The 25,677-nt window shown below is 29.1% G+C and overlaps 1 protein-coding gene across 1 annotated transcript; it reads right to left on the bottom strand.

The window, feature by feature from the left end:
* Positions 1–1,288: 1,288 nt before the first annotated feature.
* LOC142330694 (uncharacterized) lies at positions 1,289–25,335 on the bottom strand. The gene is made up of 5 exons (XM_075376141.1): positions 25,180–25,335; positions 20,841–20,964; positions 15,470–15,586; positions 10,587–10,703; positions 1,289–3,575 (listed from the first exon to the last, which is right to left on the bottom strand). The coding sequence occupies exons 1-5, from the start codon at positions 25,333–25,335 to the stop codon at positions 3,394–3,396; spliced, it is 696 nt and encodes a 231-aa protein (XP_075232256.1). The 3' UTR covers positions 1,289–3,393.
* Between the last annotated feature and the right edge of the window lie 342 nt (positions 25,336–25,677).

Raw genomic sequence — 25,677 nt, forward strand, 5'->3', positions numbered from 1 at the left:
TTAATAATCATTCATTAATTATTTTTACCTCTTTCATAATATATATATATATTTTGTCAAAGAATAATAACGTAATAGTATCTCATTAATATCTCACACCATAACAACTTGTTTTATATTCAAATCTCTATTATGATATCAGTATTCTGTGTGATCTATCCAGTAATCTACCATTTTAACCACAACTACTAGTAAGTATTCATCTGGAGTAACCAAGCAACATTTCTAAAAACTACTTAAACTTTATGTGCTTTGTTGTTGACATAGTAGATGAATACGATCATAATGAGATTATGATTATAACCTGGTGTTAATTTTAATAAAATAAAAGTTAGTCGTTTTTTAAAGCAAAAGATATATATATATATATATATATATATATATATAATACATTAGTTTATTAGTATAATATAAAACTGTAATAATATTGGGTGTAATAAAAAAATATTATTTATGAAATTTTTGTTTTTTTATAAATATCATAATTTATTAACTTTTCTTTTTTATTATTTAAAAATAATACATAATCCTTTCATCCACAGGTCCTGGGTTTGTATCCCAGTCAGGCATGGCATTTTTCATACGCTACAGAAATTACATTTCATATTCCTACACACAAGCTTCGAGTTTCTGTAGCGAATTTCATCAAGCAAAAAAAAAATAAAAAACTCATTCAAGATAATCAGTTATGTATGATTTTTCATGTAAATTTCATATAAAAACAACCAATTTCTTATGTATAAGCCAGGAATCTTCATAATATAGACCATATTAAAGTAATTTTTACTAAGATTCCATTTAAATAAAATGTGTTTTTTTTTTTTTAAATGTATCATCAACTTATTTTGGTCGACAAGATTTAACTCTTAAACAAACAAAAATTAGTTTTATAATGAATAAATTTTTATCTGACAGGCAGCAGCAGTAAACTGCGATTCGGCTATTTTTAATGTTTGATGAGATTTTAAATATTAATCAGATTCATATAAGTAAGAAAAATTACTACAAATAAAATTTCTACGTTGTAATTTTTTTTTTATTTTCATACAGAGACCAAATGGTTAACATCAATGTTTTACCCTTTAAATGCTGTTTATTTTTTGTGTCTTGATGGTAAGTATTTAAACTTTGTAGATTGTGATTGAAAAAAAAATATCTCAGAAAACCGATATGATAAATAAAGAGAAGTCAATTGAAAAGGTTTCCTTAATTTTTATTGAAGATACAGAATTAACTAACAGCACAAAAATGAACAAACTTAAAAACCTAGTTACCTTATTTATTTTTTCTTCGATGAATAAAAATGAAGTACATATATTTTCTATCATAATTCAGGATCCTTAGATTGTAAGAGTATTTTTTTTTAAATTTACGTTTGGACTAAATACATATGTACATGCAAAATCTAACAATTATATAATTTGTTATAAATCAGGTGAAATATTTTATTATAATTTTAAACAGGTTAAACTATTACTATTACTACCACTACTACTGAGATACTACTACTACTACTACTAATAATAATAATAATAATAATAATAATAATATGATGAGTTTTCTTTGTTTCAAATAATTACACTGATAGACAAAATTTTTTTTAATGTTTCTCTAAGTGTGATACCATATCTTGAACTGCTTTATTGCGTACAATACAGATCTGTAAATACAATTTTTCTATTACCCTTAGTTTTAAATAAATTACGCTTCAAAAAAAATTAAGGGAAAATATAGTTAAAATCTGTAAAATTTATAATTTTGCAATGCCATACTTGTGTTAGAATGATTTTGCTGACGCTTTTCTTTTATAAATAGCCTCAGGCACATCCCGAATTAATGTCCAACAGTAACTGGCCTGCATGTTAGTATTCTATTTCCCTTTATAACGGCTTTCCATCACCAAATGGAATGGGTTTCCAAGACCGAAATAACTTGGTGGAAATGTTCACAGTGTTCATCACTTACGTCTCCGAGGTTGTCTGGGAAAAAATCCAGATGCGAGTGGAGGAAATGCATTTTCAAAGATATATTACATCCCATAGCTCTGTATGAAGTAAGAAGTTGATTAACAATATGGTGGTACTTGTCGGATTTTTGTTTGCCAAGAAAAGTTTTGCAAACATCTTTAAATGAAGCCAAAGCTGCAATTTCTACATTATTTAACACTAACACATAATCTTTGACCAACTCTCTTATTTGAGAACCAACAAATATTCCTTCTTTAATTTTTCCTTCACTTACATTTGGAAATTTCTGCCTGATGTACAAAAATCCAGGACTATCCTTCTTCACTGCTATTAAAATTTTTCATTAGTCCTAGCTTGATATGGAGACGGGGTAAAAAAATATTTTTTTTGGATTCAACTAAGGGCTCATGAATAATATTTTTCCCATTTGAAGTTAAGTTGTCTCATTTCTTCCACTCTTTGGTTACATAATGTTTATCCCTACCTCGGATGTTCCATTCGCAAAGGAAACATGTGTACTTAGTATATACATGCCTAACAAAATAGCTATAACTTTTAAACATGTTCCAGCTATGTTTTTTATAATTTATTTTTTCAAGAATGTCTAGTAGCTTAAAATGCTAACTATTCATTGAAAAATGAAAAAAAAATCCATTAATAAAAATTTAAAATTTTTTCAAAAATGGTGGATGATAGAAAGATTTTGAGTTCATATTCGTTTTCAGCATCAAAAAACAGATTAAAATCATGTATCGCATGTTAGGAAACAAAAATTATGTTTATCAGTGTTATGTATGAATTTCACATTAAAATTTCCCCAATATTTGGTGTGATTGATCGTTAAGTCATTCCTAAATCAGTTAAGGAAGTATCTACTATGTTGGAGATTCTTGTGAATGAGTGGAGGGAAGTGCAACGATTTACGGGAAACAGCAGTCACTTCCCAGCAGTGCAGGCGTGTAGTTGTTCTCCGTAGCTTGAACGTTATGAATACAGACTTTATGTACTAAACTTGTACACAATGATTTTAATAAGTATTTTTGTGTTATTAAATCTGTAAACTTACACACATAATTATATACTTAAACTAAACTTTTCGCATGAGCCTTGTTGAAAAGGTTTTTAGAAGATTATTTAGAGTACTATTTTGAGAGTTACAACAGCAGTACTGGTGTACGAATAGAAGATAAAATTTTAACAATATCTTTTTTCTATAAATTTTAGTTATAGAACCAGTTTGGTTTCTTTAATAACCATACATCATACTGCTTCGCTATACACATATGGAGAGAAAATATAAATACAGAAATATAAAAAGTTAAAAAAAAAAGACAAAAATCATTAAAACTGAACATTTTATAGTACATGAACATGTTATAGTATTTAAAAATGCCTTTTCTCTTCTTTTATTTATTTTTTTAATTAATTATGATAGCAAAGAGAGATACTGCATTAAAAATTGTTCTTCTTGTTCCAGAGTAAGATCTAAATGATCATCGACATCAGTATTTATACATTCTGAAAACCGCTTAAAAGCTTCTTGTTCTTTTGAATGTTGTTTAAGAAATGATTGCGGATTCATTGATGTAGATGGTATTGCACCATCACCTGAAAAAAAGAAGAAAACATTTAAACAATCAACATTATTTTTTTTTTTATAAACACTGAGATTGGATTTGGGTTTGGTCCAGAGGCTTTGGTTTGGGTTGAATTCCCAATAAAGGCAAAGAATTTTCGGGTTAAGTCAAATTTTAAAATGATCTTGTCAAGTAGATTACAAAAAATAATAGAAAATTATTTTCATTGTTCTAATATAATAAAAAGTATTTATAACGTTAATGTTTATTTGGAGAAAGGTAAATTATGTGTGGTGTTGTGTAAGTATTTTAATTCTCAGATAGCTGGTGTAATAAAATGCTACCCAGGTAGCATTACAGGTATTCATTAGTGATTCAATAAATTTTTAACTGAAAAAAAATTACATGGAAACTATAAATAAAAGTCTAACACAAAAAAAGTTAAAATAAAAATACATCAGGCATATATTTAAAGTTAACTCCATTGTAAAATTAAAACAAAACTAAAAAATATGAACAAACTTTATTACTGATGCAAAACTACATTTATTTACTACTTTTCTATACAGCTGCCTTCAGTTTTAACAGATTTTTCATAGCATTTCACTGGCTTCTTTATTTCTTCTTCAAAAAATTCTGCCATCAGTTGACTTAAACCACACAGTAACATCATTTTTTTCATTTGTCAAACCTTTATGATATAAGCCACTGTTTACGATGAAGAAAAAGAAAACAAATTACTGGGAGCTAAACCAGGGCTATAGGAAGAATGATTCAAGATTTTTCAACTAAATTTTTCTGACTGTCTCACTGTCTGATATGTTGTGTGCAATCAGGAATTATCATGCAAAAACAAAATCCTTTTAGCTCTTCTAAGATTTTTTAATGTTCTGCAATATAGCTGGCCGCTACATTCTTCAACAAGAAGGTTGTTCACTGACCCTTAAAATGAATGGCATGACTGTCTTATTTTAGCACTATTTACAATATTCAGCATGTAAACATCACAAATTTGCTTGTGAATTTCAGCCACAGAATTGTTTTTTGCAAAAAATTGCCAAAGATTGGTTTATTTCATATACTTCACACTTTGCAGGATCACAGATTGTAGCACTCATTACAAATGGATGAACATAAACAATAAAATTACAAAATTAATGTTGCTAAAATCTGACAGTTGATTGAAATAACTATGTAAGTGCAGTCTGTTTACATCATGTATGTAGGTGGCAGATTCAAAACAGATATTACTTTAAAAACAAGCCTCATAATATCTGTAAAATAAAATCTAATAAAAAAAGAAATTCATGTAGAAAAAATTAGGCAACAAAAAATATAACACTGCAACTGGTAAAAAGTACGCTTCCCTATAAAATAATTTTCTATTCTGATTGGTACTTAAATAGATAATGCTATAATAAGATAAATTATACAATAACATATACAAAGGATTAAAGTCCATAAAAATGATTTAAAATGTAAATAATTTAAATATATAGGATATAAAAAATTATTATAAAACAATTCACAATTAAAAAATTGTTGAACGGGATGCAGAAAAATCATGATTTTTTAAAAAGAATTTTCTATGAGATTCACTGACTCAGTAATATTGTTTCTGTAAAAGAAAATCTTTTAATTGTATTCTAAATAAATTGGTGAGAATTTTTAATATGTTCAAAAACTTATCAATGCCACAGAAGTAAAACATGGCTATTAATTATAAGTTGAAATGATGTGTTGAATTATATGAAAACAGTTCTGTTGACTAGTTAGGTAAAGATGGGTATTGTTATTTTTAAAGAATAAGTTACTATTTTTATTTAGCAAAGACTGTATTATTACAAGTTTTTTAAGCTCACAATGAACATAATAAAAGTGAAAGAAAACATTACATTCTATAATGTTTATTTATGACAACTGTTTTACAATTTAATGATTTAGAAGTAACATAAAATTGTAGCATAAACATATTTTTAAATTACAGAATTGGGGTTAAGAAGTTTTTATGGAAAAAAATCTCTAGCAATGACTAAAAAATTATTTTTTGTTAACTATATGTACCACTTCAATAATTTAGGAGTAACATAAAATTAATTTATAGTTGAATTTTTATAATTGGTGGTTAGATGGGAGATCAACTGAAGTATCTATAATAATAAATTAGTCTTTTAAGATTTACTTTAGTAATTTATGACAAAAACACAAACTATCCACGAAGAAATACTAGTAAGCTTTGTTGAAATATAGGCATAAACTTAGTTTCTTCCATGAAATAAGTATTAATTTACAAATAAATTTCACTTACTCCCAGATATTACACATATTTCAATATTAAATGCAATCTTTAAAAAAAGGTTGCTGTGTGACAACAATTTCATTATAGTTTCATTTTATTGATGGACTAGAAATCAGAGCAAATTTTTTACTAGCTGTAACTAAAAATACAAAGAATTTCTTCAAATCTATGTCAATATGAACTTTTTTCATTAATATAATATAACCAGGAATTATTAAAGCAGCTAGAATATGCTAATTCAGTAATTTTCTTTTTCAGTATAGTGACTGTGGATAAAAATAGAAAACTTTTTAAGTTTCTATGAATCTGTGTAAAATACTGTAATCCGTCAATGTATACTGCTCATTTTCTGCTTGGGATTGAATCTCAGAACCTACACATTGACAGCTGTGTAAATGGTGAAGATTGACATACCCATTACCGGCAAGTTTCAATAAATCAGCTTGTGGTCAACAAGTCAACAAGATATCATTAAAATCATGTTTATTTCAACAAAGAAGTGTACTGACTATGCAGCTAAGTGTTTGCTTAGCTCAGTCAGGTTTTATACAAGTAATATTCTTTTACTTTGGCAGATTCAAGGAAAAATGCTGACTTATAATCCTTGATGTTCATTCATTTATATTATTATATTATATATATAATATATATATAAAAGAATGAAATGCTGAGAAAAACTGAGCATCGTAAACCTACTACACAAACCAGTAATTACTACTGATACATATTTTTCAGCTATACATATTTATAATATAAATATATTAGTAAGCAATGTAACCAAAAGATTAAATAAAAGCAGCATTTTAACATGCAATGAACCAAAATGTAAACTTATGAAGCAGTGAGGAAAACCAATAACTATTCCTGTATTATAAAAAAAAATTGTTGTTTTGCTATGTCGCATGCTATTGTCCCATGCAATGGATAAAATAAAATTTAAATGTTTAGAAATAGAATTTTATCAGGATGAAAATTTAAAAAAACATATAAACCTAATATTTTGTTATAAAATTATCCTCCACAGATAATATCCCACTTTCAGTTTTATTATTTTGGCAATTACAGATAACAGATTATAGTTAGAATACTTAAAATAAGGTAAGTATTATAGTGGGTTGTAATTTAGATTGTTTTACACATCTTGATGTTTTGAGATCTCCCAAGTGTAAAGAAGTAAAAATAAAACTAGAGTAAAATTTTATACAAATGATTGGATGATTGTGTTTTGTCATGGTAATTTATTAACAATTTGGTAAGAAAATATATGGAATGTTGACTTGCTTTTGTGAAGTAAGGGAGATTCAGTAAAAAAAAAAAATTAGACAAATAAAGGATAGGCTCTGCTGGGATATGATAACTATCATATTCTACGTGAATTTTGGTAAAACTTCAGCTGGTAAGTTTTATTTTAACATTTATTAGTAGCAGTATAAAAAACTGAAAAATCTTCACTATCTATCTTAAAACAAAAAAATGTTTTAAATTTTCCAAGTTTTCTCATTACTATGAGGGTGAATCAAATATAAATGGCAATTTTTCTTTTTATAAAATTATTGATAAATAATATACACATTCATACCTTCATCATTTCTCTATATATTCTCCTGAACAAACTACACACTTTTGCCAATGATTTGGAAGCTTGAATATTCCCTGTTTACAAAAGGTTTGAGGACGAGTCGTCAACCAATTGCGCATGTGCTCCTCGTCATCTTCATTGTTTTCAAATTGTTCCCTTCCAAGTGATTCTTTCAAGGGTACAAACAAAAAATAGTCACAGGGAGGCAAATCTGAAGTGTAGAGAGGGTGGTCAAGGGTTTCCCAGTGCATTTTTTCAAATTTATCCCATGTGAAAATTGCAGTATGCAGCCTAGTGTTGTCATGGAGAAGGATGACATCTCTGATGGTCATACCCCATCTTGTTTCAGCTTTTGTTGACTGTAGCAGCTGACAATAGTAAGCTGCATTCACAGTTCGTTGATTGTAGAGAAAATCAATGAGTAAAACTCCCTTAGAGTCAAGAAAGATTTTTGCAAGAATTTTTTCAACTGATAGATGGGTTCTGGCCTTCAATGGGCACCTCTCATCCTTCCTTTGCTCCTCCTTACTCGCCATTTTTGACTCTGGAGTGTAATGATGGACCCATGTTTCATCACATGTGATGATATGCCTCAAAATCAACCCCTTCTTGCCAAAATCGATTCGGAAGTCTCTCACAGATCTCTCCAATCTGACCTATTTTTGATTTTTGGTCAACAACTTTGGAACCCATTGAGCACTAATTTTTCTAAAGCCAAGATGATCAATGATAATGGATTGAGCACTCCTATAGCCGATACCCACTAAACAAGGTACCTTTAAACAAATTAAAATTTCCGCAAGTTTAATGTTTTCATTGGTTAAAAACTTTAAGATTATACCTTATAAAACATACAACGAAACCTCTTGCTCACTCATGGCTGTACTGACGACAGAAAAGAGTGAAGGAGCTAACAAAGCCGGCTCAAAGCTAGCAAATTACCATTTAAATTTTATTCACCCACATATTAGTTTTTGTGAAAGACTGTGATAGGGTTAAATACAAATTATAAAGTTTTCCATTTATTTTATTAATTTACATGCTATGGATATTGATAAGTTTAGCAAATAACTATTTAAAAAAAAAATGATTTCAATAGAAGGAAAAAATAATTTTTCACTACGCTCGCAATCCAATCTTTGAAATTTATTTTTTGAAGTTGATGCCAAATTCAAACAAATTATGTACACTTGTAATTTTGTAATCTAATTGTAATTGTAATTCATTTATAATTTGGCGCTAACCTAAAGAAATGACCAGAATGCAAACTTCTAGGAAAAATGATCATCTTTTCCTTTTCAGTACAATATATGAAAAAAAAAAGTTTTTTTTTTTTCTCTTAAAAATGACAGTAGCTACATACAATTGATGAATCCCAGGAAGCTGCTACATACAGAAAAAACATCAAATGTAATTCCAAACTATGTCAACAATAATTGTGATGTCCTTCATACTCAATAAAACTAGCTACAGAGTTGCGAGTAATGTTCTACCATAACATATCTGACAGTAACAGTCTTGTAAATGAAGGTATGTGTATAGTCAAGAAATTCAAATGGCCAGCTGTTAGAAGAGACCAGTCAGAAGATGGTGAGTAGAAAGATGCTATTTTAATTCAATTTGATGATGACACCATTGGTTATCATGCAAAAAATGCAGATGGCGATTTCAATATTGCTTGTCATTGTGACTTTCCAATTTGATCTCCTTGATAGAAAATGTAACATCTCAGCCTTTCATCTGGAGGTACCGGGTTCAAATCCTGGTCAGGCATGGTGTTTTTTATATGCTACAAAATTTCCACTTCATATTCCCACACACTAACTTTGAAGTTTACATGGTGATATAATTATCCAAAAAAAAAGTAAAAACCCACTGAAAGATATGGGAATGTTGAATGTCAAACGGCTCCGCTAATTATAGGCTGTAGTAGTGGTACACAAATTACAAGGCACTATACCTAATACAGCTATAATTGATGGCAAAAAGATTTTTGTGAAAGTCAAGTGTATGTTGCTTCAAATGAAGTGAAAATCTTAGAAGGATTTTCTTTGGAGCCTAAAGTACTTCTTTCTTTCCTTTCCTGTTTAGCTTCCGGTAACTACCGTTTAGATAATACTTCAGAGGATGAATGAGGATGATATCTATGAGTGTAAATGAAGTGTAGTCTTGTACATTCTCAATTCGACCATTCCTGAGATGTGTGGTTAATTGAAACCTAACCACCAAAGAACACCGGTATCCACGATCTAGTATTCAAATCCGTGTAAAAATAACTGGCTTTACTAGGACTTGAACGCTGGAACTCTCGCCTTCCAAATCAGCTGATTTGGGAAGACGCGTTCACCACTAGACCAACCCGGTGGGTGGAGTACTAAACAAATTAAATGGTGATAGATCACTGGCAGAAATGCATAAACTATGAGCTCTGCCTAGTTGATGTGTGTTTTTTTTTTTTAATTAAAGCAAAAGTTTTTATTTATTAACCCACCCAGAAACACACAGCATACCTTTCAAACTTCAGGATCAGAACCTTGCAACAAATAATTTTTTTTGATTTTTGCTAATTTCTAAAAACGTTCTTAGATGACTTTGATGTACTTTACATTGGACCAACAGGAAAAATTGCTTTTCAAACAAAAACAAAATGGTTCAACCATTACAAAATTATACATGAACACTGAATGTTGGTAATAAAAAAAAAAAAAAAAAAAACAATAAGGATCGTAAGGATCGAATTGAAAACCTCATCTTTTTCTAAAGTTGATTATAAATAATTCTCAGGTCAAATATCTAAGGGAATAAAATTTGAATAAAAAAGGTTCAGTGGAAATATTTTTCAGAATTTTAATCAAAATTTTCATTATGGTAAATGAGTTTAGCACTGGAAGAAAACAGATTGGGTATTCACTTAATATTTAAAGCGTTTAAAAAAGAGATTTAAAATAAAACTGCATTAAAATACATGGAAATGTCATTAAAAAAGCATAAAAAGATTGAATTAGAGAAGATTCAACTAGATTATTGTTAATATATAATTGAATAAAAAAATTAGCTGTTTTAAATTATTTATAGCACAGTCTTTATGAAAAATAAAGGGTTAATCCAACACTATATCCAAATTCATTAAGCAAACATAGCATATTTTTACCTCTTTCACTTACCATTAAAATGATTTGCAAATTGCATCAATGTGTTATCAAAATTACTTACAGCATTTACTAGCTGAGTTAAGTTGTCATTAATGTTCACATTTATATTATTAAAATTCAGATTATCTGCTATAAAAAATAAATGATCAAAAAATAAATATATATGTTGTAATAAACATGTTATTTTTATTAAATAAGATGGGAAAGTATGTTACTACCCAATCAACAATGAAGGTAATAATATAGTTTGTCAACTAGTAAGGATTTTAGAAAACATTAATTTTCAACAATTTTTTCTTCTGAAAATAACTAAGTAACAAGTAGCTAATTTTAAAAGAACCAAAAAAACAGGTTCTGAAAACCTGCCTTTTTTCCATCCTCCCAAAATGTTTGTTTGGGTGTGGTTTATTAATTAGATACAGGAAGAGAATTAAAATTAAAGCACTCTCTGCACCTTTGATAAAAGTTTTAAATATAGTTGTACAATATGCTTATTAATTCTTCAATGCAGGACTTCAAACTTTTTATAACATCTGAAACCCTTACTATTTGATTTTTTTTCTAGTTAATTAAACTAAACATTCATGCACAGTTATTTCAATTTCTAACTTAATTTTAATTTAAAATTATTTTTCTGTTCTAAACATATATCTATTTTGTTAAATTGGAAGTCATTTAATAGGATTAAGTAAAGTGTTGGATCTGTCTAATTTTTAGAAGCTGTAATTTTCTACGTTGTTAATCATTTTACCATAGTCTACCACTTTAGATTTTATTAATTTAAGGGAAACAAAATCCAAACTATAAATAAGATAAATCACATGTTTTTTTTTTCATTTTAACACAATACTACATGACAGTCTACCTCCATATTTATCCATACAATAATATTTTTAATTTATAGAAATTCAGTTTGTTACTCATTTCTATAACTGTAACATAATAATTTAAAATAATAAAAATAAATCATGTTTGTATTAAAAAAAAAACACTTATAAAAGATAAAAGAAACATCAAATAAGTTTATTCACAATTTTATTAAAATGACACAGGCATATAATCTGCTCTTAAAGTATTGCTAAGTTTATTATTGTTTCTAGGCAAAGTGTTAGCCTTAAAGATATACTTCAGAGATTACAGTTAAAAGTCCATTAAATAACAAAAGCCATTTTAGGTATATATAGCAGCTTTCAGATTTCCAGTTATCTATGAGCAATTAATATATAATCAAACTATATTGACTAACATATAATCAAACTGTTTTTGCTGCTTTCTAAAAGAAAAGCTTACGTGATAAAATATAAAAAAATAATAAAAAACTGAAACAGATTCCTAAATATAAACAGAAATTCAAAACCTCTTGCAAAGAGTATTTAGAATGAATGGTTTATGCAGTACCATTATCTACTTGCAGTTTGACAATCAAGATTTCATCTATGTAAAGCTTTTCAATGGAGTAACACAATATATTTATCTGGTATATAGTATTCTTGGAAAAAAGGCAATTTATTTTTTATAAAAAAAAAAAAAAAAATGTCTAGCTAAAGTTTCTATACAGGTGGAAAACTTTGGTAATGCACAGATGTCTGATGAATTGCATATAGGCCCAGAAATTACTTTTGTATATCAATTTAAATGGCTCTAAGTTTCAAAATTTAAATTTCTTGGAGATTTTTACTGCAATGCTCTATGGAGCTGAAATTTGGATGATAAGAAAAAGCATTTGTCTGAATTGAGACATTTGAGATGTGTGTGGTGCAGAATAATAAATGTTAGATGAGAAGATCATGTAACATGAGTAAGTTAAGGAGAATTGGAGAGAACGGGAAAATGCTAAATGTGATTGAATATAGGAAACGGAACTGGATAGGACATTGTATGAGAAAAAAAATTTTATAAGTGGATGTGACAGGTTTGGTGAATGGAAGAAAAAGAAGAAATTTCAAATGATGGATTGGATTATGGAAAAGAAAAAATATGCTAAAAAAAAAGTGTTTAGAAAAGGATAGATTAACGTGGAGAGCAGCAGCTGTGACAGGATCTGTCCTAATGGCAGGACACTATGAATGTATGAATGAACACTTGTAACTTATAGTGTATGTAATATCTGAAGGTGGGTCTGTAGTAGACTATGGCATCCCCTCTATTGCTCTTAACATCATTCAGCGACTTCTCCTCACACCAACAGCTGAAGTAGTGTATTTCAAAAGTCACATCAATTAATTTGCAATGACTTGCACCTATCTAATTATGATGTTACTATTGTAGTAACAAAATATGTTCTGGTAATTTATTTATTTCATGAAAGCATATGGTTTTTTTTGTATGTTAAACTAAGGATTTGCTATAAATAAACAGAAGTAATGACATAATACAAAACATATGAAATGAGTTGTTTATTTATTACAGGCTATAATATTATGATTTTCTTTGACTTGGCGTAATTATTTACAAAAATTATTTCTAAATAAAATGTACGCATCAATAACTAATATTCTTTTGAGTTATATAGGCTTACAAAACTACAAGATTAAATTGTACAAAAAAAATATATAAAAAATAAAGTGTTAAAGAAATGTAAATAAAAGTAATATAACTATAAACATTATTAAATTTATTCTAAAAAAAATTATGAATACTATAGAGATATTAATTTAATCAATTAAAACATTAATTCATACAATATTTTATAAACATAAAACATGAAATGATTTCATAAAAAATAAATACAGTAGAATAAATAACAGATGAAATAAATACTTAATAATTAAATTACAAATTTAAATAAATAAATAATAGCAAAAATAAATGAATATGGTAGAATAAAATATTATAAAAAAATAAAAATAATAATAAATCCAAGTCTGTATCACTTTGAGAACTAACTTTTGTTGCAACCAGTAACACATGTTCCGCATGCTGGGTTATATAGGAGTGGAGTAGAGGAGGCAATTAGGAGCAGGTTGTAGGAGGACCCACCTTTAGATCTTATATATATTATAATATAAAAACTAACCTAACAGTTTTTTTAAATAAATTCCTCGTACCTGATATCAGATTTTTAAAGCAATATTTTCAATTCATTTGGTTGACTAATATGTATAATTATAAACTTATCTTTCAATTAAAAAGATTAATATTTCTTGTAGTACTTTTGAAATTTATGGATTAGATCATGTCACAAAAGTACTGTAGGTAATTGAATCTGAAACTTAACGAAGATTCAGATTTTTTTAATCCATGATATTTAGTTAAAATCAATAACAATAGCTAAGTTAAAAACATCAATGAACTAGACAACAAAGCTAACTGAGGTGTATACACTGATTCTTACATAAATGCCAAGCTCAGTAAGGAGAAACTATCCAATTGCACTTTTTGAATGTTAGAAATAAGTATAATATTTTGAAAATTCAATTTATTCTAGAAATAGAGTTGTTGTCTATACTTCCTTATATTACTGTTTGTTGTATTTTAAGTGATAAATGTTAACCGATATAATGTAAATATATTAAATTATTTCATAATAATAAATTTTTGAATGATTTGAAAAAATAATATACGAGGGTTATTCTTTTTTCAAGGTCCAATCGATCGTGAAATAAAAACCCGCGCAAAAATCAGATGAACCTTTGCGCATATGTGTTGCTCAGTGTCTCTAGTATGACCTTCAATCACGCCGCATCACTTCGTTTAAACATGCAGCTAGCACGCAAACATGTCTACAACAATAGCATCTCCTGCCAAGAGTGAAGTGTGTGTGGTAATTTGATTTCTTCAGGCTGAGGGTTGTAATGCAGCTGAAATTCATCGACGAATAAGTAATGTGTACGGTGAAACTTCAATGAGTGACAGCAAAGTGCGACAATGGTGCAGGATGTACAGATGTTCATGATGCAGGTGGTCAGGGAAGGAAGCGAGCTTCAACCAATGATCTTATTGAGCGAGTGGATGAGGCAATTCGAGAAAATCGTCGGTTCACAATTTCTGTATTGAGTGATTCGTTTCCTGAAATTTCAAGGTCAGCTCTCTACACCATTGTGAGTGAGAGACTTCAGTACCGCAAACTGTGTGCGAGATGGGTTCCCAAGATGCTGTTGACGATCAGAAAACAATGAGAATGGATGCCTCCCTAACATTTATCCAGCGCTACTGCAATGAAGGAGAAGATTTTTTGAACAAAATTGTCACAGGGGACGAGATATGGGTCCATTTCGAAACTGAAGAAACGAAAGAACAATCCAAACAGTGGATGCATTTTCATTCTCCCAGTAAACCAAAGAAGTTCAAGCAACCTTCTCCAACAGAAAGTGTATGGCTACTGTGTTCTGGGACCGGAATGGAGTTCTCTTGGTGGAATTCATGGAACGTAGCACGACCATCACTGCAGCCTCATACTACGTCACTCTTCAACGTCTACGAAGGCCAACTCAGAATAAGCGGAGAGGAATGTTGTCATCAGGCATTGTCTTTCTCTATGACAAGGCTCGGCCATACACTGGAGCTGTAACAAAGAAGGTCCTGCAACGTTTTCGTTGGGAAGTATTTGATCACCCACCATACAGCCCAGATTTGGCTCCATCCGATTTTCACCTCTTTGCTCACATGAAACGCTGGCTAGGAGGACAACATTTTGGCACAGACATCGAGCTGCAGACCAGCGTAGAAACATGGATGAAAACACAGGCGGCTCCGTTCTATGACGAGGGTATTGGAAAGTTGGTACCACGCTACGACAAATGTCTAAATTGGAGTGGCGACTATGTAGAGAAATAGCGTAACTATGTAAGTACTTGTTACAAATAAAAAATTTTTTATTTTCAGTGTGGTTTTAATTTCGTGACCGATCGGACCTTGAAAAAAAATAACCCTTGTATAATAAAAAAAAAACTCACTTGTTACTGTGGCATTATCATCAATGTCATTACTATTGCAATTACTATCACTAAATTCACTAGATTCTCCCTGCTTCTTTTTTAACTGATTTACTGCAGTTTGTTGCTGTTTACTACCTACTAACATAATGAACAATAACATAAAAAAAATTATTAGTTTATAATCCAACAATAACATAAAGAACACTTTTTCAATTTGGTACAAACAGCAATGTAAAAATTAACCACAATATAATCTCATAAGTCAACCAAACTTTACCCAAAAGAAGTTATGTTAATGGATCAAAAACAGAGAGGTGAAGAATTAATTTTGGGATAAAAATTTAATGCTGAAATTACATTTAAATTTTACAAAGTGTTCTTCAAATCATACATTTTGTTTGTAACTATTAGCACACTAAATAATTTAAGCACTTTAAGTCATTATAATAATTTATAGTCATTTATAGTGTATTTAAGTATACTTAAAAAGTACATTTAAAGTATACATTAAAAGTATTCATTTAAGTATACTTAAAAAGTCATTTTAGGAACGCGTCCACAAACAATTTTTTATGATTTAAGTTTAAAACGATATAAAATGGAACATGCAATTTTTTTGCAGTGCTCTGTAGACATTAATATGACATATTTTTATTATTTAAGGATAACAATGCTCAAATTATTAAAATTGTAGATTTATTGCATTTTCAAACGTTTCTGACATTTGAAAAGTCATTTTGTGAATATACCCATAGTTTGGCCAAATGTTGTAACTAGTTATGCTAGTTGGTGCTAGTGAGCAGTCATGTGAAGTTTTGTCAACAAAGAAGTCAATATTTTAGTGATTTCTGTATTCAATAATATTTTTTTCTGGTAAGTTCTTTTCAATTCATCATTTGTGTAGCATACTTCAATTGTTTATCATTACAAGAACGCCATTTTTCATTTATTTTGCCAATAACATTACGTGTTTTGTGATATTCTTTAAAATATTTTGTATCTTAATTGATAACCTTGAAACCATTCAAGATGGCGTTATTTCAATATAAAGATGATCATTATGTCAAATCATCATTTCGGGAAAGGTTCTTTCATTTCGGGAAAAGGTCATTTTTGGAATGTACTTAGACAATGATGCACGTTCCTGGAATGATTAATTCATCTTCAGAATGACGTTTGATCTTTACAAGTGTGAAAAGTATTTGATTTTGTTATTTTATGTAAATTTTGTTTGTTTCAGTGACATGATGGAGAAAGATAAAAATAAAAAAAGACCAAAAAGCAGATAAACAATAACAGTTCAGCTTACTTCAGACAACATGAAAAGGCTAATGTGAGGAAATGCAAATTTCTAGGTAAAATGATACTCAAGCAAAGGGAAATGGAAAGAAAAAAAGACAGAGAATACTATCAAAGAAAAAAAGTTGAAAGACTAAATCTATAAGTGAAATAACTGAAAGAAAAGTCAAGAGAGAAAAGTATGGAAGAAAAATTCACAGAAATATAGAAAGAAAAAAGATTGCTGGCAAATATATTAAATAATAGCCCTCCAGAAACTAACAATGAAAGCGAAAATAATCCTGGTTCTTACGCATCACAAAGTTTAAAAAGAAAAACTGTGAAAATAAATAGATCTACAGAACTATAAAAAGAAAAAACTCAAATCAGCAATATACAATGAAACATAGTCTGCAAAAAAATTGTGAGAAATAAAACAGCACGCAGAGAGAGAGAAGCAAAGAAAAAGATTGATTTGTCTAATAGAAACATCAACGAGTTAATGACTGTTCTCTCATTTCTGAAGTAAAAAGGAAATTATTGTTTGGCGAGGTTTTAGTATCTCAGCTAAAAGAGAACTCTAAAAAGTTACAGAAAAATTCTAAAGAAAGGGAGGTATTTCAGAAGTGCGTGAGTGGCAGTCGAATTAAAAAAATATTGCTTTAATAAAGTAGCCCAAAATCTTTTGCTGCAGAACAAGGACAACCGAAATATTTTAGTTTATGACAGAAAGCCTCAAACATTCCTGATCAGTAAAAGTGTTCATGAAAAAATTCAGTTTTTTTGAAAAAGATGATGTTAGAAGAATGTGTCCTGGTAAAAAAGACTGTATCAAAGGAGGAAAACAAAAGCGTTTGCTTTTAGATAGTGTAAAGAATTTACATGCTAAATTTGTCACTACAACAGCAATTGAACTGTCCTATGCTACTCTTCTAAGAGAAAAGGCATATTGGGTTGTATCTCAAATAAAAGATTGTGGCGCTTGTGTGTAAAACATGAAAATTTTTAGTTCAAACTAAACAAACTGAACAGAGATTGGGTGATTTGGAATACAATTCTACATCAACAATGATGATTCAAGCATACAACTGTGATGGTACCTCGTATGATTGTATGTTTGGTACATGTTTGACTTGTGGAAAAATTGAATTGGACCCTGGCAGCAATGAAGATGCAGTAGATTACTGTCAGTGGCAAGTGACAAAAAAAGACAGAATAAAAGGGGAGAAGAAAGTTGTGAAGATTTACTAAAAAATGTTACTGTTACAAGCTCAGTGAAGGATCTGAAAAAATCCATAGCTGAAGATATTTTTGATATAAAAAAACATGTTTATGGCATGAATGAAAACTTTAAGGCAGAGCGAGAAGTTCAAGATCCTTTAGTTGAGACACAGATTTAGGTACAAATAGATTTTGTTTTGCTGAAAATTGTATGACTAAATATGCAAAAGAAATACAGTCTATACACTTTGGAGCATCTAAAGGCCAACTTACCTTCCACACAGGCATCTTTTACTTGAAAAATAATGATTTGATACAGACTGGCCGTTTGCAACTGTGAGTAATAATCTTGACCATCAGGCTCATGCTGTTTGGGGTCACTTAAAGCCAATTCTACAGAAACTTTTAAGTACAAGAGAAGGTGTCCAAACTCATCATATGTTTTCAGATGGTCCTACCCCGCAGTATCTAAACCGTACAGACATTTACTTATGGATAAACACTCTGATGGACCATTTTCCACAAATTACATCTGCATCTTGGACTTACAGCAAGCCTGGACACAGTAAAGGACCAATGGATGGTGTAGGTGGCTTACTGAAGAAGAGAGCTGATGATTACGTTTTAAAAGGAAAAGATGTCCAAACAGCTCCATATTTTATCAATTATTTGATAAGTCAATGGTTTTAGTTCAAGAAGTTACCAAAGACAAAAACAAGGCTGTGAAGAACTCATTACCTGAAAAATTGGATGCCATACATGGAATCATGAATGTAACTAAAATAAAGTGGCAGAAAGCATTGGACGTACTGATATATCAGCATGTGAGATTTTTGAAGACAGTAACATTGGAGGCTTTTGCAAGGACTATCCAAAATAAAGAACCAGAAGTTCCTATAGACATGGAAGTTTCTCAAGAACCACTGTCTTTGAAATTTAATAGAGCAAGCATTTACCATGATGTGTATGGTACCAGCAGCTCAGATGAAGAAAATTTGTGAACACTTTCAGACTGAGTCCATGGATGTGAAACGAACTTCATGCTGTTAAATCCTAAGATCAGGTTAAGGAAAATTTATAACCTAATTTAATTTTTCCTATGGTATTTTTGCTCATAAATGTACTGACCAAAAGAAAAAAACCCCGTTATGTATAGATATGCTGCAATTGCAAGCACCTCAGTTGATGAAGATGGTGATGTAAAAGTCACCTTTTTACGTTGTCAGTGTAATTCGGCCAAGATGTTTAAAATTGAAGAAAACGGTTTGTATATTGCTTTTCACCAAATCGTGAAAATTCTTTCGATCCCTCAATCGCATAAAAAAGGCAGAGGTAATTTTTATTATTTTCAAGAAGACATTGATATTTTTGAGAAATAAACACTTTTTGATTCCTATTTACTTTTAATTCCTACCCATTTAAGAATTTTGTTTTTTTATAATAAATATTTAAAAAATACTTATACGCATATTAAAAACTGTCATAGTTTATTAGATTGTACAAGTGTAAAAGTGTGATACTCTATTTTTGTAAAATTGATGTCAACTTTCGATCTCTATTAGTTTTATTTGTAAGATGCAATTGACCAAAGTGTATCCTAAGTACTATAAAGATTTGATTTTGATGAGATGTGTATTATTTGTGCCATTTAACATTACAATCTTAACTGTTGATCATAATTGTCATTCAAAGAATGCTGTTGTCGTTCAGGAAACATCACTGTTGTTTACAGGAACATTGGAAAAAATCAAATAATTCTGTATTTATTTATATATCGGTTAAAATTTCTATAAAGATAAATAAATATTTTACCAACTTACAACTTCATATGACTCTCTCTAAGTACGGCTTAATGAACTTGGCTATACAAAAATCCATACAGATTGGTTTTCATATCTCAATCTCCATTTTCTCCAATTAATAATTGCATATTTTACAATTTTAAATAATTATTGTAGTGTTACATTCTAAACACCATTCCTTTTCTAAATTTTTAAAAACCGTTCCTGAAATGACTAATATTTGCCCCACATTAACAATTTTATGCAATTCCTATAGAAAAAATAACTATTTGCTTCGCCATTTTCAAAATAATTTTAGGACATATATGTTGCTTATTCTGTAAATTAAAATTAATGTTCAAATGTAAATTATTTTTTTGAAAATTTGGAATCCGAAAATGCTCATCTCTCTTCCTCTGATTTTGACTATTGTAGAGCAACTTAATGTCAATTTTTTTAAAACTAACAATTTGTAAAATTACTCATTTTATTATAATTAATATTTACATTAATAGATGTAAAAAATGTAATCTAACAGTGCTCTGGATTTGAATATCATTGAAGTTAGTATTTTTTTACAAAATTAATTTCTTGATAAAAAAAAACATTAATAGCAACTGGTTTTTAAATCTGTAGTAACAAAAATAATAAATAATAACACAGATATTCACCTGAATGATATGAATGTAACAGTGATGCAACACAGATACAGGTTTAACTTTATTATAAAAAGTAAATGTATACCTGAATTCCCAATTATTTTCCATTATCAGTTAAGATAAGGTATAAATATTTTTTAAATAAAATAATTGAGATCATTAAATTAATAAAAGTTAACAGTACTAAATTAATTAAATTAACATCTTTTCACCATATATTACAACTAAAAAATATTATAAAAATGTTTTTAATGGGTAAGATGTTTTAATGTAAGCATCTTAAATGATACTGGAGAATATAAAGATAGGGACAGAAGAGGAATGGAGAAAGGAATGAGTCAAAATGATGTCACTAACTCCACGGCTAACCTAAGAAGAGAAAAGTGATGCAACATAGAAAAAAATTTACTAAGATTAAATTACAACAATAAAACATAAAAATACACGTACCAGAGTTCATCGAGTTAATTATTCCATTATTTGTAACTAACTCTTCAACAGCCTTTTCAATATTACCATTATGTTTTTTTAAACCTAGCAGAGCCATTTGAGGATCATAACCAAGGGAAGACACCTACAAAACAAGAAAATAGTAATCGATAATAAAAAAATAAAATAACAAAGTAAATAAAAGTAATAACTTATAAGTAATAACTAAAAATTATAAGTACTGGGTGTACAAAAACGAAAATATTTTTTGTTTATAATTTGTTATATATCTCTTGGATTAGGTGCACAATGTTGATTTAAGGTTACAATAAAAGAATAAAAAGGGCAGTTTTAGTTAAATTTTCTGTTTTGCAGTTTGCTAAATATGAATCTTCAGTACAGTTCAACATGTATTTTGTAAAAAGTTTAATTGTGATCTTGCAAATGACAATATCATTTTTTGATACAATAATAAGGGACAACCAAGGGTGTCTGAAGAAAATGTTCAATGTGTCAGGAAGTTTTTCCAATGTAATCCTAAAAATCTATTAGGAAGGCGCTCTGGTTGTGAATTAATGATGCTGGTGATTACAGTGTGGTAATGCTTACATATGTGTCCGTACTGTTTATAGCTATTATAGGCTTTGAAGTCTACTGACTGTGCTGCATGTGCCAACTTCGCATTGAAATGTTGCATGAAGAGGTTCATGATGATTTTCTTGATCATATTGTATTAAGTGGTGAGTCGACATTTCATTTTAATGGAAAAGTTAAAACATAATAATTGTATCTGGGGGTTAGAAAATCCGAACAAACCCTTACAATGCGAAAGGGACTCCCTGTAATTAAATGTTTGTGTGATATCCTGATGGCAAGTTTAGAGGTCATTCTTTTTCATTCAAGCAAGCGTAACAGGAATTGTTTATTAGATATGCTATGTACATGACTCTTTTGTTGATTACAAGGTGGACCAGAGAATATTATTTGATAGTATAAGGTGCACAAGGTCCTCAAAGGCATAACTCTATTTGGGATTGACTGAATGACATTTTCCCCAACTGCTGGACTGGTCGGCATAGACCCAATGACAGAACTTGTTTACATCTAAAGTCATCTGATCTGACCTCATATGATTTTTTTCTTTGGGGTTTTACAAAGAATTTTGTCCAGTGGCCTCAACTACATTTAATCTATTTGATTTGAGGCAAAAAGGGTTGAAAGAGATATTTCTATTACACCAGACATGATGATTAAAATATAGCATGAACTCTCCTATGGTTGGATGTGTGCTGCATGACAAAAGGTGCTCACATTGAACACTTGCTGGGAAAAACTGTCAGAATTACTATTTCATTTTACTTATGATTCATTATTGTAAGTCTTTCTGAATGTCCTATATATTACATAATATTACGTTAGCAGTAGACCATGAGTTACTGATCATATCCATTCACATTGGTCAAATTCTTCTCTGACATATACCTTACTTAAAATATCTGCTGTACGTGAATTTTTATTCTTACAACTCAATAGAGGTGTTAGGAAAGGATGCTGCCTCTTACTAAGACTGTTCAACATTTACATAGAAGATATGATAAGGAATATATTAGAAGAAAAAAGAAAGAGGAATAAGTATAGGAGCACGAAAAAGAAGATGCATAAGGTTTGCTAATAATATGATAATTCTAACTGATATCAATCTGGAGGTAGGAAAGAAAGAGTACTGAATGAAAATAAATATAATACAACCTAAAGTAATCGAAATAAACAAGAAAGAGCGATTAGTAATACGAACAAGTGAAGGAAAGATAGAAAAAAAATTAAAATAAAAAAATGAAGAGGTGTCAAATTAAAAGTAATATTCATATGTACGCAAAATCATTACATGTTTTTCCATCTAATTTGATCAGTAGCATAATTTTAATTTTATTACCAAATAAAAAAAATCAATGTTAAAGGTGTGGGAGTAATGCTAGTTTATGCATTTGTTTGCATGTGATATTAGTTTATCCATGAAGTGTTATTTACTTGTATAATAATTCTTTTAAAGTGACTAAAAGATAAATTGTAATGTTAGTCCAGTAGCAAAAAATCCTGCATGTACAGTATCTATGAGTTGGGTTATAAATTAATACCAAATTTTCTGTTGATGGTAACATTTCAAACGACTTAAAAGTGAATATACATCTGATAACATTTAAATAAGCTCTGAAACAGAATATAATTGTAAATAACAATCCAGGGATATTTTTCTATGTCATAATCAACCTCTAATAATACATCTGATTGCAAATACCCTGTAAAAGTGAGAAACAATGCTTAATTCAGTCAAGCAGGGGAATTTAAATTGTATTTCGTTCTGAATAATTTTTAATTATTTTTTTATAACAGGTACAAAGATATAAAAATAAAAAAAATATTGTATAGAAACTTTTTTAACTTTTTATTAATATTCACATTTTTAAGTTATATCTTTCATTTATATTTACTTTACATTATCTTCTATATATAATGATTGTTTAACAATCAAAATTTGAATCTAATTTTTAGATTTTTATTTCTGTTAACAGTTCTTGAATAATTTATCTTTAATAATTTTACTATAATCCTTTTTTATATGTACATAAATACACAAAAATACTGTAGTGCAGTTGAAATCAGAATTTTGGCAAAAAAACAACAGATTGCTTTAATATTCTTTATACAACATGATCAAAATGCTCCTAATCTGCAATATAATTAAAAGGTTTTCATAAAGAATCCTAATTATTTTTGTAATAACTTCTTTTAAAATAAAAATTAGAGTTCTGAAAACCATATATATAAATATATAATGTATATAATCAGAAAGTTGAGCTTTAGCAAATGGTAGCTAATTCACAAGGAGCACACAATCACTTCCAAATATAACACATGTAAACAAGTACAGCTTCAATCATGTATCCTGGTTATTTGAAAACCATGTCTGAAAAGAAGTTATTCATTTTAAATTACTGGAAATGTACTCTAGTATTTAAACAGGTTCCAAAATACGATACAATTACTAACTTTTAGTATCTTTTAGTAACTTTTTATTATCTGGATAATAAATTCAGAATAGTTATTGAAAAACAGAAACTGATAAAATAAAAAAATAAAATTTGTTATATATATCTTATAGTTATTTTTCTACATAATTGCTGTCCAAATTAAGGCAAATGTGATATATGTAAACAAGTTTTTGAATACCCTTGTCATAAAACTCTAACATCTGTGAATTAAGCCAGGTATAATGTTTTTCAACTTCTCGTCATTTTCAAAACATTGCGTCACTAACCATTTTCCATTTTTGAGAAAAGGTGATATCACTGGAAGCCAAATCAGGGCTGTATATGGAGGATGGTTAAACATCTCCCATTTGATACTGTTGATTTAGGGTTGAGTGCATACGGCAGTATGCAGATTGCCGTTGTCATGAAGAAAACAATGCTTGAACTCAGCATGCCGCGTTGTTTGTTTTGTATGACCTTTCTCAATTTCTGCAACGTCTCACAATAAGTTTCAGGATTATTTCAGTTCAAGGTTATTTAGAAATTAACTTCTAGGACTCGGTATTGTGAGGAGTTGAAAAACAGTGTTGTTACCTGGATTAATTCAGACAGTAGAGTTTTATGATGAGGGTATTCAAAAACTTGTTTACAGATATGACAAGTACCTTAATTTAGATGGCAATTATGAAGAAAAGTAGCTAAATAAAAATAATAACATAAATATATATATATATATATATATATATAATTTATTTATTTATTGGTGTTTTTTTTTTAAAACGATTCGGAAGTTACTTTCTGAACAGCCCTCATAGAACTTACATTTCAAAAAAATATATTTCCCTTTTAAAACAAAATTATAAAGTTTCATTTGGAGATAAAGATTGCATATCCTTTTATAAAATGTTCTGAGATTTTGTGTGATAAAGTTTCTTTAATTTACTGGAACTGTAAGGTAACAAGAAACAATCTATGACTTTAATTCAGCTTCTAAAAGGTGACTTACTTTGATGGCAAACAAACTTTTATATTGTAATCTGCTTCAGCCTTTTGGTTAACTGCCAAAATGCTATTACTTGGATCCTTAAAAATAAAACATCCTTAATATCAGTGGAATTTAAATTTTTTTCCAGAAACAGTAGTTGAAGAATGATAGATAAAAAAAGGAAATAAAGAAAAGTTCAAAGAATCAGGACATCTGAAATGTAAATGTTAGGTTGAAATCAATATGCAACAATAATTGTTTCAAAACAAACAAAAAAAAGTTAAATAACAGGTTTTTATTCATTCAGCAGATAATTAAAAACCATGAATTACACCAATATGCTTACCTGATTAATAAGTTCTTTAAAAAAAGGACTGTCAATATTGCCAGACAATGTCGCTTGCAATAACTCTGGTTGTTGATGTATTAAATTTATTGCATCATTTACAGCATTATTAGTATGGCTTAAAGCTTTGATCGCCATAAAACGAGAAAATCCCATCGCTTCTAACTGTTTAACTAGTCTAGATTCCACATACTGTTGACCATCTGAACAAAGACCCAATATTTTCTTTTCCCAAGAGGAAGAAATAAAAATTAAAAATAATGAAAACTGCTTCATTGTAACATAAATATTACAATATACAGCAGTTATTAATCCTGGACCTAATCAATAATACTAACTGTATTATTCATATAAGTGTCTCATTGAATTGGTATGGTCATTAGTTATTAATAAGTAGCAGCAAACTAACTTTAACTTGAAAGCTCTAAGAGAACAACTTTATTAAATGTCACTTTGGCTGTTGATCTTATTTCATATCTTCTCAACTATTTAATATTT

The sequence above is a fragment of the Lycorma delicatula genome, chromosome 9 (assembly GCF_047948215.1).
Source record: "Lycorma delicatula isolate Av1 chromosome 9, ASM4794821v1, whole genome shotgun sequence".
NCBI classification, from domain to species: domain Eukaryota; kingdom Metazoa; phylum Arthropoda; class Insecta; order Hemiptera; family Fulgoridae; genus Lycorma; species Lycorma delicatula.

Excerpts from the sequence above, each read along its gene's own strand:
- LOC142330694 (XM_075376141.1), bottom strand. The coding sequence starts at position 25,335 with ATGGGATTTTCTCGTTTTATGGCGATCAAAGCTTTAAGCCATACTAAT. Across the intron at positions 15,587-20,840 it reads AATTAACTCGATGAACTCTG|GTAGTAAACAGCAACAAACT; the intron begins GTACGTGTATTT and ends TTATGTTAGTAG. Across the intron at positions 3,576-10,586 it reads ATTTGCAAATCATTTTAATG|GTGATGGTGCAATACCATCT; the intron begins GTAAGTGAAAGA and ends TCTTTTTTTCAG.